This window comes from Amphimedon queenslandica, unplaced genomic scaffold (genome assembly GCF_000090795.2).
Source record: "Amphimedon queenslandica unplaced genomic scaffold, v1.1 AMPQUscaffold_13507, whole genome shotgun sequence".
Lineage (NCBI taxonomy): Eukaryota > Metazoa > Porifera > Demospongiae > Haplosclerida > Niphatidae > Amphimedon > Amphimedon queenslandica.
The window spans coordinates 25705-37338 of NW_003546257.1; the positions used below are offsets into that span (position 1 = coordinate 25705).

Below are 11634 nucleotides of genomic sequence, written 5' to 3' on the forward strand. Positions count from 1 at the left end.
CTCAGTACATTATACATGTACATGTACATGATTGATATTTTTATTGCTACCTTTCTTGCTCAAGTGTCTGTATCAGTGAGTTTGAAGAAGTGTTCATTAATGGGCTGGAAAAGAGAGAGGGCGTGTTAAAATACACAATGATACACAAATTACCTCCAGACAGCTGAAGCAAATGAGCCATTGGAAGTGTTGTTATTTGTTCCCTAAAAGCACAAAATGAGTTATTAGTGATAGAGTAGTGGTATATGGTCAATGAAGTATGTAAGAATCATCTTGGTTGTAATACTCAATACAATATGTGATCTCACCATTGGTGATGCTTCTTCTTTAAGTTTCATAGCTTCCTGAGGATTATTAAATCTAAGATAAGTATTACTGCCCAGCTTCAATGTATCACCTATAGCGAAAAATAATCAATATTGATAATAGTCCTAATTAGGCATATTGACAGTCAAAGCTACATGCATGGTAATAGCAGAATATTATTATAATCTTTTATTAAATAGTGCATTGCTTACTGTGTGACAGTTTTACAGGCTCATCCTGTTCGACTGGTATTTGATTGACAAAAGATAGGCCCTCAAGTTTGTGAAGGTAGACAGACTCTCCATAATCCAGCAGTGTAATCTTGCAATGAAAATTAGCTATACTCTCAGATTTAAAACCTAAAAGAGAGAGAGAGGTTGATAAAAAGAAGCTACAAATAGACAACAAATATCTACAAACAGTTGAGGCTACACAATAATTTTAGAACAACTTAAAAATTCGTAAAAAATTTAATTTTGATCTGAATCAGCTCAAACTTTCTATGCAACATAAAAACATGTATACATATCAAAAACAATTATAAAAATGGAGAATTCTCTCCTTTTAATTTTTGGCAAAATTTGGCTAAAATCCCTGTACTATAGTACAGGGACTTTGGCCTGATTTTGGAGCAACTTAAAAAATTTGTAAAAAATTCTAATTTGATTGGAATTAGCTCAAACTTGCTACACAGCATAAGAACATGTATATGCATCAGATAAAATTATAAAAATGGAGAATTCTCTCTGAGTCATTTTTGATGAAAATACCATTACTTACTGATATCATTCTCAATGGGGGCATCAACATGTCCAATAGTAGTGTCACCACTCTGAAATAACCACACATGCATTATAATAATATAGTAGTCATTACATATTAACAGTTCATACTTTTAGATAGTAGAGCACTACCCCGGCACCAAACCGATCTTCATCCACCCCCAGCAAGTGAGGCTGCTCAGAAGCAACTGTCATTTTCACTCCTTCACTTCTCAGTGCTAGATCACGCTCCTGTAGTGACATACAGTACATCTCAAACCTACTCGTGCAGCTGTAATTATTACTTCAATAATCTTTTGAATGTCTCCCCATTTCCCTGCCCAGCTTCTTGTAAGGGATTGGATCTATTGGTGGTTGGAATTGACACAGTATAGTGAAGTAATTGTATTAGCTAGATGTACCTTTTCCTCTTTGTTATGTAAATCCACTGCTAAATGTAGTGTGCTCTCCACGTCCTATAGGTAATGGGGTTAAGATAGTGAGTACTTTAATGTACATACTGTGTTTGAAATGATGCCCATTAAGCGCTTGATTTCTTCTCGTAACTCTCTAATCAGTTTGACATTTTCATCCTATAACATAACGCAATTGCATATAGGAATAAATCACAAAGTATAAAGTTTATCTATCATTAAAGTGTAGATTAGGATTCTTATACTTCATTTATTTTCGGCTTATTGACAATGTTCTTGGCTCTGCTGGCGTATCTCAATGTACTAAGCGTCTCAGCATAACTGTATTGACAAGGTGACACAGCTGCAATAAACATAATGGAAATATTCATCACAATACAACAAATTCTGTACATACATATACATGTACATTATATACATGAGTATGTTTTTTCTTACTTGCTATCATAATTGTTTTTGAATTCCCTCCCAGACTGTCTTTGAGTAGCCAGGTCAGTGTAGAGTCCCTGTACGGTATGAAACGATTCTTCTTCTTTGAGCTTGAGGAAGCTTCGGCTAGAGGGGGAAATCAAATAATTACCGCACTAATTATAATTAGCAGCTGGGGGTGATTAGTACATTAATTAAGTAACACAATGAATAAAGAATGCTATAATATCTACATATTGAGCATCAGTGTATACAAGATCTACTATTGTTGTATCTGATGAACAAAGAGCTCAACAAGCCAACAACAAAGGAAGTATGTATATTTTTTGTATTTTTCCAGCTGCCAATACTTGTATTGCTATGAGCCAATGTAGTGATCATCATTACACAATGTATCGTTGCATTCATTAATAAGTGAAAGGTGTAATAGCTCAGACTGTGAACATACCTAAGGCTTGAATGACATTACCCAGACATACCAGCGACTTGTTTATGTTCCCTCCTTCTTTCAATCTCTGGCCCTCAGCACCTGTTTGACTAGCTCTCTCGCTGTACAAAACGAGAAAAGAAAAAAAGAGAAAACAATTTATAACATATGAGAAAGAGAAGCTCTCACCTTCCAGCTAAATCCACCAGGTGAATTTTACTGACGGTTTCACTGGGTATGTCATGTGAATATTTTGCCTATTCAATGATAATAATAATAATACTCATTATAAAATGTGTCCTAATTTGCTCACTTGCATAAAAGTGATGGTAAAGATGGCATGCGAGCGACTGCTCACATCATTCATCTTGGTAGCAGCTGTAACTCTAAATTCAAATAACAATACAACAATAATTCGGTTAAAATGCATCACAGGGCATTCACTTTTGATACTACTCCCATGCAATGATCATAATCACTCATTGTCCCAAATGACAACATACACGTACACATGCAGTACATGCGTATAATGGTTTTTTGAAATATACCATCTCTCTCCATTCATACTTATGCAGTAGCCTAGTACCTGAAACTGTTTCCAATGGATATTAGTTCTTCTATAGCTTGGTAGTCAGAGACTTGATGCCTGCTCAGATCTAGTGAAAAAATTAATGACAATTAGCAGTTTATACCACAAATAGTCTATAAGACTCGCTAAATATTATGGGCTATTCTTTCCTTCTCTCTCTCACTCTCTCCCTCTCTCTCCATCTCTCTCTCTCTCCCTCTCTCTCTCTCTTCCTCCCTCTCTCTCTTACTTTCAACGTAGGGTCCTTCTTTTGGATGTTCTCTAACTTTAAGATTGTGTTGAGGCGAATTCGAACTAGGAACCGACATTTTCAACAAGTCTCTCACTTTCTCATTGTAAATCTCCATATAACTACACACCAAGAGAGAGAGAGACGTAAAATATACAAGATATGCTACACTGTATAAACCATGCAACCCATATAAGCAGTGCATTATACACATAGAACAAACATACACAAGTGTACAATTCCATGAATGGCTACATGTGTTACTTAAAAGTTTACATGAGGATATTGCATCAACATCATACGAATATGAATCACATTATCACGTAATGCATATGACACACATGCTTCTCACATGTTATTGCTAATTTTAATAGTTATGTCCGACATATGTATATACATTTGAGTAAGCAGATACAAATTACAATTATTGTTATTCATTTCAATAATACAGTGCACACACGCATACACTTTATGAAAGTGGAGTGTGTTTATATGCACTTATAAGGTAAAAGTGTGTTTGTGTGTTTATGAAAGAGAGTCCCCACACACAGTGTGTGGCATACCTGACTTCTACTTTATAAGATACTTGGTTGGGGTTCTTCTTCATTCCTTTGAATAGCCCCTGTGATGTGGGATAAAAAAAACAACACGAGAGAGAGATGAGTAATAAAAAAAGAGGGAAAATATTAAAAATAAATAAATAAATAAATGACAGTATAATCTCTCACTCACATCACAAATTCTTGGTATGAGGCCAGGAGATTGCTAGGAATATTTTTGAAAAAATAAAGAAGTATTAAAAGGATCTCTTTAGTACCTCATTTCCCATCATTGTGTAAGTCTTTCCACTCCCTGTCTGCCCATATGCAAATATGCAGCCGTTGTAGCCTTCAAAGGCTGAGTTCAAGATATGGTGGCCAAGATCTGAGAATATCTTATGCAAAAAAAAACAGGAGAAGGATGATAAAGAATTTGATATTAGGGGAGATAAAAAAAGTAGCCATTACTCTATATTATCTGCTATCATAACTACAATTATTACTAATTGTTATGTATTATTGCTATAAGATATTATGATAGGATAATTCTATAATCACATTATCTGAAAAGGTCAAATGGAAGAGTGTTGATTCATGTGGGCAGGCTCGACCAGGCACTATGTAAACTATTGTTATAGAGGCTAACTTGTTCCTGAGAGGCGAAGTGAGAGTCATCAGAACTAACGGACCAATAGGAGTGATCGTATATAAATTCTTTAGAGGCATCCCTCATTTCACCCACAGCTACAGCTGCCTCACTCTGGGAAAGAAATAAAATATGACGGCAGAGAGAAAAATTAAAAAGAGAGAGAAATATAACAGTACTTTAAAAAGAATAGTCGACTGTCCTTTTATATCTAACACAATAGGACTCTGAGACTCGAGCTCTCTAGAAGAAAGAGAGAGAGAGAGAGAGAGAGAGAGAGAGAGAGAGAGAGAGAGAGAGAGAGAGAGAGAGAGAGAGAGAGAGAGAGAGAGAGGGAGAGAGAAAGAAATAAAAACTAACTTCTTCACACATGTTACATCATGTAATTCCCCACGTAATATATGATAGACCCAAAGTGTAGCCATAGCAATTATAGTATAGTACAACAGACATGCTAATTACTACTAGAACTGGAGGTCACTGAGCATAATATTTATATCAGCACTGCATAGTACATAACTAGAATAGTGACTAACCAGTACTGTAAACCAGCAGATCACATGACAGTGAGCTATAAATCCATTACTGCTATCAATGTACTAACGGACACCATTAGATCAACTGTACTAATCTAACAAACGTGGACTCAAGGCAGAGTTGTATTATGCTTCAGTTTCATAATCGTGCCACATACACAATACATTGAATTGCATTATGTGTATAAGCATATCTTATTTGCAAACAGCATAAAATTAGAAACTAGAAGAATTAGTCAATAATTTACAACAGTTGATGCTAACATCTGATAATCTAGTCTCGCGTAATCTACATCAATCTTTGCTCTTATTTTTGAGACATATATAAATTTGAATTTTTGGATCTCGAATTGCAACAATTCTTACCTAGACAAAAGAGGTCTTGCTCTCACAGCTACTTTGATATTGGCCATTGCTCCTGTACCTTTTGTGTGACTAGGCGCTTCCTAACTTTCACAGACAAGAGAAGTGCTTCACACAAAGCTCGAACCAAAGCCCAAAGAAAGTGGGTGAGTCACACCCCAAAATTAATAATAGACTATGAATAAGATTAGATCTAACATGCACAAAGAAGCATAATAAAGCAGTAGAAAAAGCATGCATTGTTATTGGAAAGTAACAGTGAATCTGGCTCTAAAATTCTCATCACCAGACACAAATGGATAATACAGCGGGTAATTGGTATTCCATATATTATTATGAATATTGAAGGCAATGCCTATCACGCTATCATCAACCAGTGAGTCCAGCGGAACGGGGAACGAAGTAGGACTATGACCATCATCAATGATTGGACACACTATAGGGACATCGGTTGAATTAAAAGCAATGGTAGGTCCAGAGCTGCTGCCCATTGAAGAAGATGATGTTAGCAGAACACTCTGAGCTGCATGCTGGAACTGAGATCCATTATTGACAACGCTGCCAACAGTAAATGAAGACTTATCGTCCACTTTAAAGACTCTCGCTTTCCAACGGGTAGCAGCTGCACCTGTTGCTGGAGGAGAGGGGTAGAAAGAGAACATGGTCGATTCTGGAAGACGTGTGCTGGTCTTGTTTACCAAAACAAGATCAAAATCAATTCTTAACAGAGAAGAGTCACTAGTAGAGAGATTGACTTTAATCCATACATCAGCAGGCGCACCATAATAATCATGAGCCTTTGAATCAAGCATTGTCAAATGAGTGAGGAAATAATTCTCATTATCCTTGCATTGATAAAGACCGATCAATTTTGTTGACCAGGTCTGTGACAGAGGATCAGCTACATCACTACCTGGCTTATCGTAACCAGCATTAAATGCGTAGTCATATCTTGACTGCATAAAGAAAAAGTCGGATTCATTGTACGTGATGTAAGTAAACTGGCCCAATGATTGATTGGTACCAGCAAAAACCAACTGTTTATTGCTTGATGTACTGTAGATCAAGTGAGTGATAGGACCTGTGCTATTATCAAATCCTATCTCTACTTTACCATTGAAAAGAGTGAATACTTTCGATGCATCAATCTCATTGTAATCTGACAAGTTAGGAGGATCGGTCAGTTTAAGCTCAGACAATCCACTAGTGAGGTATTCGTTTAGTTTGTGACCTTCACTGGCCTCAAGGGTAAGGTTAATGAATGTTCTCTGCTCAAACCAAGACTCCCGATTGGCGATAAATTCTGCAGTTGTACGAGCTTTCTCAAAATCTGAATTGGCCCAGTCCTCTGTATTCTCCACACCAGGGAGGCCCCAAGTATGTTCAGGGAGTTTAATAAGAAATCTTGTAGCATTTGAAACGACAGGATCAGAGAGGTCACAGGCTCCATCTTTGAGACACTGATCAAGACTGAGGGCCATTGAGCGATACATTGAGGACTTAAGAGGATCTGAGGCTATGCCTTGTATCCACGTATCGCCAATCTCTTTATTAGTAAGTACGGGTAGGTGATCAATACTGACAGAATTGGTGAAATTATCAAACGTAGAAGCAAAGACTGCAGCTCCTGGGTACTCTTCTCTTAGTATCATATAATACCGGTCAATCTCGTCAAGCGAGTTAGGAGGTCCCGTATTGTCGGTACGGAATGCAAAGCAAAGTATGTGAGCAGTGCCTGGTGCCAGTGTGCAGTCACGATAGGATATACCTCTAGCACCTTCCAAGTCTCTCCCAGGATTATTAGGGTACCCCCCAGCATGCCACAGTGCAATAACCATACCATCACCACCATCCTCTTCATTCTCTCCATCAACTTTCCACAAGAATATTTTCGGTACAGCTGGTGGAGCACTCCCTGAATTAACGCCAACAGAGACAGCTTTGACCCCATACTTATTAAGAGTCTTTAGTGAACACATTGTGAGTCCTGGGACATCTCTCTGACTGAGTACCGTCGTAGACTTCAAGTATTTCTTGTTGAGTCTCTGAGCGATTGATAGTCCGGCCTCAAGCACAGCCTCATTCATGAACTCAATTTGCATGTTCATGGGTCCAGCATGCCATGCAATGTACCCTTTTCTTATAGCAGCATCAAAGGACTCTATTTCAGAAGGAGATGGACACTTGACCTGTATGCCATTGAGGGTCATGTTAGGAGGGCAGTCAAGGTAGAGGTCAACAAGCCATGGCTGAGTGGTGTAGATGAATGACTCATCGGGTCTATAGAGCTCCATCTCTTCAGCAAGACGGATGGCACGAGGAAAGTAAGACTGGAAATACTTGTTGATTATTACAGCAGCAAAACCAGCATATCCTACATCAAGATGATTCATGAAGACAACGTGGACTTGATGGACTTTTGGGACTTTGATCCACGCAGCAGGGACTGTGCTCCACGTTATGTTAGAGCAGTCGGAGGCAACAGATCCAGTAATATTTTCTCCATCATCTAAGAGCATGTTAATGATAGAAGAAGAGGAGTCATAGCTCACTGAGCCCGTGCCCCAGTTCGGATTATAAGTGACAGCAAACGAGGAGTAGGCGCCATTATGTTTCTCTATCCTGAAAATAAGTTGTGCTGTTGGAATAGAGTGACTATCATACCAGTTACCAGTAATGTCAGAGCATGCAGCCTCGGCGGGTGGAGAGGAAAGAAGAAGGCTAGCCAGAAAAATAAAGGGGAAGAAAAAGGTGACCATTTTGCAGCAGTGAGCCACGCCCAATCGAGCATGATTACATAAGACCATGATAAGACCACTCTATGATTGTAAAAATCTTGCATTGTTTTCATACAACAGAGGAGATTTTCATGAATTAAATTTACTTTTCAAAGATAATATAGCTTACAATAAAAGTTGAAACTGTAAGACCTATTTTGCAAGAAAAACAAAAACAATTAAAGTATTTACTACTACTAGTCTATCTTACTTCATTTCCCCAGGAAGTCCAGCCTGGTAAGAGATTCCTTGCAAACAATTCAAGACATTTCATATCTTTACTTTCAGCGTATAATTGCAAAATATCTTTAAGAAAAGAACAAGAGCTCTCGATTAATCCTTTCTGTGAATTATTTCCTAACCTCCCAAGTATGGTTTCTGAGAGTGAGTAGTACTGGGTATACACATTAATGAGTATTGTGAAGGAGGTTTGCATGATCCAGTGATCACTGACACGTTATCTACTAAGATCTCATCTCCTGATCTTGATTTAACACTTGATGCAGAGTCTGCAGACAAACTTTGAACTGACTTGTCACCCGATAAATCTAATTTAATTTTAGGATTTGTCAAATACATTATTGGTTTTTTCTGTACCTTTTAGCATTAAAGGGTTTGATGGAGGGATACAATGTGACTCAGTTAGTCTTTGAGCTTTAGCAGGAGGTGGCGTAGGATCAGAGTCAGCAGGGAGAGAGGGTCTCTTTCCAATTATAAGAGACTCGTAAGGTTTCTTGTGTACAGAGTCGACATCGAAAACGAAATCACCTTCAGTTGTAACCTGAAGAGATGGCGAAAAGAAAATTGTTAATTATAATAATTATTAGTTGGCAACCTTTATCCAGAGCCATTCACCAATGTACTCTAGTCCCCATTTAGGCAGCAATTCCTGTACAGTCCATTGTACCAGCTGTCTCTTATTAGTGACCCACAGAGCTACCAGACCACCCGGAGCTATCAGCTCTGGAATAGGAAGCTGGGAGATGTCTTCTTTGTCCAACCATTTATACCTAACATAGAAGAAATATGTACATTTAATGTAATAATACCAAGATACTATAGTAACTTTCTAAGATCAAAGAAGCCACTTGGTATGATATAAAAATATATGTGTGTGGCTATAAAAATATTTTATAATACAGTACATGTAAATCCTGTACAACAAAGATAGTGCATACTTGTAATCCAGGTTTTTAATCATTATTTAAAGGTTCTTACTTCCCTCCTCTAATAGCTGATCTGTTTTCCCAAGGAGGATCAAGGACAATAATATTATAACCATTAGCATCAGCATATCCTATTCAATGAGTTTCTTTAACTTGTGAAATTACAGAGATGTATCTTACGAGAGAATCGCTTCAGTAATTGTATTTTAGATATGTCAGAGAGAAGGAAGGAGGAAGATGGAGGAATGGATACATTATGCCCACAAATATTTGCACAAATCTCGTGTGTAGCTTTGTTCATGATGATTTTACCAAACACATCGATTTCTTTACCAACATCATCTTATAGTATTAAATATATGAGCAAGAAAAAAAGCATAAAAAATTATAGTTTAATGGAAGCAGAAAAATAAGAACGTTAGTAAATACAATGTACCTTTTGTTAATTCAAGATTAACAGGAGTCTTATCATCAGTGAGTGGTACCATCTTATCAAGTTCACACAATCCAGCCCAGTCAATAACAACTGTAATGGAGGAGCATTATTAGTGTGTTACATTAAGAGTCACTGCTTGTACCTTTAGATTCATTAGCAGGTTCATTGATTTTACCATTTCTTACTGGAAAATACTCCAAACCGAGTCCGACCATCTTCAATGATTCATAGCATGACATAAGATAGCCACGGATCTGTAAAAAAAGACGTCCATGTAGAGACATGAAACATGGGTTTTAGAGCAACTTTAAAAATATGTAAAAAAAATCCAATTTTGATCGGAATCAGTTCAAACTTGCTACGCAACATAAGAACATATATACAAATCAAAAAAAATATTAAAATGGAGAATTATCTATTTTTCATTTTTGACAAAATTTTAGCCAAAATCCCTGTACTATAGTACAGGGACTTTGGAACAATTTTTTAGTAACTTTTAAAATTCATAAAAAATTAAATTTGATCAGAATCTGTTTAAACTTGCTATGCAACATAAGAACATGTATATGTATCAGGAAAAATTATAAAAATGGAGAATTCTCTCCTTTTCATTTTTGATGAAATTTGGCCAAAATCCCTGTACTACAGTACAGGGACTTTGGCCTGATTTTTGAGTAACTTTAAAAATTCATAAAAAAATTAATTTTGATTAGAATCTGTTCAAACTTGCTATATAATATAAGAACATGTATACGTATCAGATAAAATTATAAAAATGGAGAATTCTTTACTTTTCATTTTGGGCAAAATCCCTGTACTTTAGTACAGGGACTTTGGCTACATTTTGGAGAACTTTAAAAATTTGAAAAAATCTAATTTTGATTGAAATCAGGTACAAGGTGTTTAAAAAAGCTAGAAGTGCTTATGGATGGCTGATAAAATATGCTGCATACTTTCAAAAAATGTTTCAATTGTTCTTCTTCTCCTTTATTCAATGGCCTCCTATTCTTCTTTCTCTTCCTCTTACGATCATAACTAGAATCTCCTATAGACATTATAGGTTTATAAATTGATGGTGCATTCCATTAAACTATTAGGCTAATGCATGACTATTATATTGTTTATGCTTGAGCTGTTTTATAAAATTAGGCAAAAGTGATCCCTACACTGAACACAAAAAAGATTTTAATAATAATTATCATTACGCTATTCATATGTTCATTCAAATATTATTCAAATATCATAAGTCACCACCATCATTATATTATTATTATTATTATTATTATTATTATTATTATTATTATTATTACATAATTATTATTACTATTACTAAATATACATTTTCTTATCTCATGCAGAGCAAACATGTTGCTGTTTATCTCATTACGAAGATTTGACACATACCATCATTGGCTGTAATGAAAAATAGCATTTCAATAACAGCCTACAAATAATTATACTTGACCATAAGTTAATTTGAACTCATTAGCTAATGCTATTTAGGCAAATAATTATTAATTTAGACCACATTATGTCAGATACCCATAACTAAATGCATGTCTCAATAATTTCTGCATACAAATCTAATTTTTATATCAACACAATTAAAATGGTCTTATTATAGATGTAATAATAGAAGATAAACTAAAGTATCATTTACCAATAATCCCATGCCCATGTCTTTTTTCAACTAGATTTATCTCAAATTGCTTTGGATACTTCAATATAGCTCCAATCTCACTCCTCCAAACAATAGTTTCCATTAATAATTCTTGCATTAGAATTTAGAAACACACCTCCAACAGGGAGTGGCTTTCTAAAAAGGATGAAAATCATAAAATTTTAAGCTGCAAGATTGTCCAAGACTTGAGCAGTGAATCAGTCATGCAAATCTGCCTGAGAAAACATTACTCTCATTTGTGCACACACAAATCTCCTTGTGAAAAACTTCAAAGTCATAGCAGGAAATAGCTGATATTTTTCAGTTCTGCAGCTA

General features: G+C 36.1%; 3 protein-coding genes across 4 annotated transcripts in view; all 3 read right to left on the minus strand.

The window, feature by feature from the left end:
• LOC100633416 (kinesin-like protein KIF16B) overlaps positions 1 to 5406 on the minus strand; it is a gene marked incomplete at its 3' end in the record, with an annotated part of 10022 nt that extends 4616 nt beyond the window's left edge. Inside the window, exons 1-22 of the mRNA XM_020008690.1 lie at positions 5263 to 5406; positions 4540 to 4603; positions 4361 to 4474; positions 3993 to 4109; positions 3908 to 3940; positions 3739 to 3797; positions 3176 to 3297; positions 2944 to 3013; positions 2671 to 2743; positions 2547 to 2614; positions 2379 to 2479; positions 1940 to 2056; positions 1747 to 1844; positions 1589 to 1660; positions 1490 to 1543; positions 1373 to 1432; positions 1200 to 1319; positions 1087 to 1138; positions 519 to 665; positions 309 to 397; positions 154 to 203; positions 51 to 104 (exon numbers count right to left, since the gene is read on the minus strand). Of these exons, the coding sequence (XP_019864249.1) occupies positions 51 to 104; positions 154 to 203; positions 309 to 397; positions 519 to 665; positions 1087 to 1138; positions 1200 to 1319; positions 1373 to 1432; positions 1490 to 1543; positions 1589 to 1660; positions 1747 to 1844; positions 1940 to 2056; positions 2379 to 2479; positions 2547 to 2614; positions 2671 to 2743; positions 2944 to 3013; positions 3176 to 3297; positions 3739 to 3797; positions 3908 to 3940; positions 3993 to 4109; positions 4361 to 4474; positions 4540 to 4603; positions 5263 to 5309 (1781 nt within the window). The remainder of the gene's footprint in view (positions 1 to 50; positions 105 to 153; positions 204 to 308; positions 398 to 518; positions 666 to 1086; positions 1139 to 1199; positions 1320 to 1372; positions 1433 to 1489; positions 1544 to 1588; positions 1661 to 1746; positions 1845 to 1939; positions 2057 to 2378; positions 2480 to 2546; positions 2615 to 2670; positions 2744 to 2943; positions 3014 to 3175; positions 3298 to 3738; positions 3798 to 3907; positions 3941 to 3992; positions 4110 to 4360; positions 4475 to 4539; positions 4604 to 5262) is intronic.
• A 95-nt stretch (positions 5407 to 5501) lies between these two features.
• On the minus strand, positions 5502 to 8018 carry LOC105316568 (uncharacterized). Its single transcript, XM_011411561.1, has one exon. The coding sequence runs from the start codon at positions 8016 to 8018 to the stop codon at positions 5502 to 5504; it is 2517 nt and encodes an 838-aa protein (XP_011409863.1).
• A 105-nt stretch (positions 8019 to 8123) lies between these two features.
• LOC100633541 (methyltransferase-like protein 4) lies at positions 8124 to 11612 on the minus strand. 2 transcript variants are annotated; one of them, XM_020008703.1, is made up of 11 exons: positions 11299 to 11612; positions 10592 to 10683; positions 9781 to 9892; positions 9639 to 9728; positions 9383 to 9544; positions 9255 to 9333; positions 8872 to 9046; positions 8634 to 8817; positions 8399 to 8545; positions 8248 to 8342; positions 8124 to 8189 (listed from the first exon to the last, which is right to left on the minus strand). In XM_020008703.1, the coding sequence occupies exons 1-11, from the start codon at positions 11414 to 11416 to the stop codon at positions 8163 to 8165; spliced, it is 1281 nt and encodes a 426-aa protein (XP_019864262.1). In that variant the 5' UTR covers positions 11417 to 11612; the 3' UTR covers positions 8124 to 8162. The 2 variants fall into 2 exon arrangements, with proteins under 2 accessions (XP_019864262.1, XP_003383815.2); XM_003383767.3 differs by having other exon boundaries at positions 8399 to 8584.
• Between the last annotated feature and the right edge of the window lie 22 nt (positions 11613 to 11634).